This window comes from Calidris pugnax, unplaced genomic scaffold (assembly GCF_001431845.1).
Source record: "Calidris pugnax isolate Ruff unplaced genomic scaffold, ASM143184v1 scaffold111, whole genome shotgun sequence".
In the NCBI taxonomy this organism is placed as follows: Eukaryota; Metazoa; Chordata; class Aves; order Charadriiformes; family Scolopacidae; genus Calidris; species Calidris pugnax.
Genome location: NW_015090872.1, coordinates 5,034,931 through 5,039,659, shown reverse-complemented (window position 1 = coordinate 5,039,659; position 4,729 = coordinate 5,034,931). Strand labels below are relative to the sequence as shown.

Below are 4,729 nucleotides of genomic sequence, written 5' to 3'. Positions count from 1 at the left end.
CGGGATTTGTCCCCCCCGCTCCCACCCCAAGCTGCCGCAAGGGCCTGCCCACAGCGGCTGGGCCGGCGGTACCGGCCCGTCCCCCCCTGCCCGCCTAGTGCAGGTCCCGGTGCCGGGCCCGGTCTCGTCCCGCTGCAGCGCTCACCGCGACGCGGAGGCGTTGGCGCCCGTCTCCATGGCAACCACCACGCTCCGGGGGCTTCGCGGGGCTGCCCAGGCGGGTGCCTGCCCAGCGGGGCAGTGCCCGCCCTTGCCCGGATAGCCACCCGGAGGAGAAAGGGGACGCGAGGAACGGGGCGAGGAATGGTGCTGGGGGCAGATGTACCCACCCCGCCGGGGCCGCTGTGATGCTGCCCGTTCAGGCGGTGCTCGCCCGCCGCGGGTGGGGTCCTTCGCGGCCCATATCCCGGAAGGCAGCGCGGCCGCTCTCTCTTTCGCCGCCATCTTGGTTCGCAGCCGTGGGGGTGAGTCGGGGATGGCGGCGGCGGGTGAAGGGATGGAGGGGAGCTCCCCCCGCCATGGCACCGCCGGCAGGCGCGGGGCTCCCGGGGCGTTGCGGCTGGCGCCGTGCGGAGCGGGTAGAGGGCGGGATGGCGCCGATGTGCGGCAGATGGTCCTGGCCGCCCCTTGAGGCCTGTGGCTGAAGTGGTGTTGAGGCGCCCGGAGCGTCCCGTTCCGCGGGGAAGCGGAGGGGTCCCCTTCCCTCTCCCTTCAGGCAGAGCATGGCCTAGGGAGGCTGGCGGCGGTTGTCGCCGTGCTGTGGGTGGCCCCCGGCCGGTGGGATGTTCTGGCCCCCGGACCGGGCCTGATGCAGCTCCCGGTGGCTCGGCTGGACAGAGCTGCCGGCCTGGGAGGCTCACGGTTGTGTGTCGTTTCTAGGCCTGCTGGGACCAGGGCTTCAGGAGGACACCATGACCGGGAGGTGAGTGACTTGTCCCAGGATGGCTCTTGGTTCGCTGTTATAGTGTATTCTTGATAGAAAAGCTCAGTTTGGAAGATTTGAGAGCGTTTTGTTAAAACTACGAAGAGTGATCCCTTTTCCTGTGGCTGCTGTCATTTTCCAGGACAGCTCCTTTACCCAGTATCCGACTGTTAAACGCCCACAGTTGTGTCTCCCTGCTCTGAAGCCTCTATGTAAAGCTGTTTTAGCTGTTCTTAAGTTGTGTTGTGCTGTCAGCAAATGTGGGATGGTGTTTTCGTGAGCATGGTTTGTGACCCTTCAGTGCACAGTAGAGGCTTTCCATGTTATCTCTTTGAGTAATGGCTACTATACCATTGGGGTTTTCTTACGGATATAGGGGTTGAGGTTGTAAACAGTGGAGGGATTGAATCTGAATCACAGCTTTTTGTCTTAATATTATTTTTTGGCGTTTATCTTCTGCTGTGCATGTGTGGAAGGTAGAACTGGTGTCTTTGTTTAATACTGCTGTATTATGGGACAGTTGTTGGGTGCAGTTGAGACAGTCATGATGTGCATGTGATGTGTGGAATGAGCCTTATAATCGCTTTGCCTGGGTAGTACAGACAGGTCTTTGCCATGAAGAATTGTTGAGAAGTTTGTGTAATGTCACTTGTCCAGTGCATGTGGGGCTGTCGCTCTGAAAGTCCCCATAGACTGCAGTTAATTCCTTTGAGGCTACAAATTAACAGCAGTTAATATCTTCTCCTATAGTAGTTGCTGCAACACAGGAGACTTCAATTTATGATGTATATAAATAAAATAATGTTTACTTATTGCAGAGTGTAGACATTTGGAAACATAACACCTACTAATGTTGAAGTATTTTGGTTTTAGTATGAACCCTGTAGTGCCAGAAGCGCATTACAAGCAGAAGGATACAAAGTTCTCATAAATACTTCATGTCCCAGTTATTTAGCTTTCCTTTGTTGACTGAAGCAAGGATTTGCAGTAATCTGTAAAAGCAAAAGCAGTGGGGTTTTTCCTCAGCTAAATTTCTACTGGTGTAGAAATACTTTCTGCTGAAACAGGACATGATTTGTTTTTTAAATTTGATACTTTGGAGTAAATCATAACTGGTAAATGTTTTCAATGTCTTCAGGCTGTGGTGCAAGGCCACTTTTGCTGGCTACAAACGTGGCCTCCGAAACCAGCGGGAGCACACTGCCCTTCTGAAAATTGAAGGTGTCTATGCACGTCAGGAGACAGACTTCTACTTGGGCAAGAAGTGTGCCTATGTATACAAAGCTAAAAAGTAAGTAACTTTCATTCTAAATTAGCCAGCTCTTGTATCAGCTTTTGCAAATGCCAGGGTGCGAGCTGTCTGTTTATAGAGCTTTTGTTAGAGCAAAAATATATTTCACTTAATTTATCAATAGACTGTCCATGGAGTACTGTGTAGACCAGTTTCCTGGGTTGGTTTCGTTTTTAAAGTCCCTGGTTATTTTTGCTTTAGTTGGCCTTTATGTTCTTAATTCAGATCAGAACATTATGTGAAATAATCATTTGCTGGTTTAAGAGAGCAAATGGGATGAGAACCAAACTTTTGCCTGAGACTGGCAAAAACTGAAGGTTTCTTGATAAATTGAAGTGAGGTGAATTTGTGCCAAGTGCTACGAGCTGTTGAGTTAGCTCAGGCTAACTCAACTTAGCAGTGACTTAGGTCTTCCCCACCCTTGGTGTGGCTGGAAAACACTTACAAACAAGATACTCCATTACCTTTGGAATTGAAATCTATGTGTTTTCTGAAGTGCCTTAACTTACTCCTTGCTGTGGAATAAAGGAATGGCCTTAGAGAGTCTGTGTTGTCTGCCCCATGGCTGGTCAGTCCTGTACAGAGCTGTGACTGGTGTGCTCAGCAGGTCTTTTCTTCTCTTTCCTCAGCAACACCGTAACCCCCGGTGGCAAACCCAACAGGACACGAGTGATCTGGGGGAAGGTAACGCGTGCCCATGGGAACAGTGGCATGGTTCGTGCCAAGTTCCGTTCCAACCTTCCTGCCAAGGCCATTGGACACAGAATCCGGGTGGTAAGTGGATTTATTTTAGCAGTAAGGTATTTATTGACAGTTTTCGGGGTGCATTTTAATTCTACATAGTATGAAGGAAGAGCTGAACTATGGTTTTGGTCTGTTGCTGTTGTGTATTCAGCATGGCTCTTTGCGAAGTGCTCCTTCTGGCTGCTCGTGCTGAGTGGGGGTTGTTGCATTGTCAGGGGTTTTGTATGTTTGCTCAGGTTGTCTAGAAAGGCTCTTTTGAGTTTTGGGGCTCTTACTCAGCTCCCTTCTAAAGCTATCTTGATTTCTTTTCCCCTGGATATTGTACGTGTGCTTTTGCATCCTTCTACTGCAGTTCCTACCACTGATACATGTTTGGGTTTTGGGAAGAAGAACATTCTTCTTCCCAAATGTTCTGAGGGCTGTGCTGTCCTGATGTGTCTGCTGGTACCTGCTGCACAGTCAGTGTTTTAGCCACAAGGCTTCAGTGAGACTGTCCCTTGTGGTCCCTCACCCAGAGTTTTGATGCAGTATCTTCCTAGTGATGTTGCCAAAAGGAGTATCAGAGGGGTGTAGTCCTTCCTTTCTGTGTTTTCTCCTGTGCCTTAGAAAAAGAAAAAGGCAGTTAAATCCTGAAACTACTCATGTTCCTGTCAGTGAGCAGGAGGGCTGGCTGCTGGGGGAGCCAGTGCACCAGCACAGTCTACGTCAAGTCACTGAACTAGTTACATTTCTTTATTCTTACAACTCTTCTGTGTAAACCAGGGGATCACTTCTGTAGTAGTTGAAAAGATGGATGATCTAGATTGTAACTGCAAAACTTGTGTTTAAAATAGTACAGTTCAGTAACAAGATTTCTAACATGATTCTCTCTAATCTTGTCTTTTACAGATGCTGTATCCATCTAGGATCTAAATTTTTATTGGAAATAAAATGGAGAACCTGTTTCATTTTTGTACACTTCTGATTTTTATCCCTTGTGCCTATTTTGAGGGTTCGTTTTCAGTAGCCTGTCAGAGTTCAGAGTGCAGGGATGGAGCAGTGACTCCAAGATAGACAACATGGAGAATTGACTTGTGCCTGGCAAGGTGTTGGTAGAATAGACCACATTCTGAAGGCAAATACCTGGCAGCCTTTACTGCGACCAGTCTGTGCCTCCCATCGTGGAATCTGAATGGTTTGCAGGGCTAAACAATAAACGTTTGCAACCTGATAAACTGTGCACACAAGCTTTATATAGAACATGAGAAATACTTCCTTGCCTACCTGCTCAAGGGAAACTTCTTGTTCCTGATTCTCTTGAACTTGGTGATGAGTGTAGAGATAAAACTGTGATGGGACACTAAATCCTGGCAGGTGTAAGTTCTAACTTGAGTCTAAAACCAGTGGTTCTAGTGGAATCACAAAGATGAGACTATAAGTACCTGGGCAGTACCTATACAGCATCTGCTCTGTGAAATTTACTTAGGCAGGTTTTCAGCACACAACTCTGTAGTGTCTGAGTGTTGGTACTTGCTGGTTTCCTGGCTGGCCTTAGCACAGTGTGCAGTAGATCTTTCCATGAGGCTAGAGGATCACTTTCATGAGCTGTTCAAGGTGTGTTGCATAATAAGGTGGTGAAAAACGTATTTAAGGTGCGAGTCTCAGAGTTTCTTAGCACATACCTCAAAAATACTGGGTAGTTTTAAGGGAGGTTTCAAGCAGCTGCAGATGGTGGTCACTGCTGATGTCACAGTCCCAAAATGGCCCCTCAGTACGCCAGGTGGGTGATACCA

The 4,729-nt window shown here is 48.7% G+C and overlaps 1 protein-coding gene across 2 annotated transcripts; it reads left to right on the top strand.

The window, feature by feature from the left end:
- The first annotated feature begins 304 nt into the window (after window positions 1-304).
- LOC106890184 (60S ribosomal protein L35a-like) lies at window positions 305-3,912 on the top strand. 2 transcript variants are annotated; one of them, XM_014945813.1, is made up of 5 exons: window positions 305-464; window positions 880-922; window positions 2,061-2,213; window positions 2,843-2,987; window positions 3,846-3,912. In XM_014945813.1, exons 1-5 carry the CDS (start codon window positions 320-322, stop codon window positions 3,867-3,869), a joined length of 510 nt encoding a protein of 169 aa, XP_014801299.1. In that variant the 5' UTR covers window positions 305-319; the 3' UTR covers window positions 3,870-3,912. The 2 variants fall into 2 exon arrangements, with proteins under 2 accessions (XP_014801299.1, XP_014801298.1); XM_014945812.1 differs by lacking the exon at window positions 3,846-3,912 and having other exon boundaries at window positions 2,843-3,071.
- The last annotated feature ends 817 nt before the right edge of the window (window positions 3,913-4,729 follow it).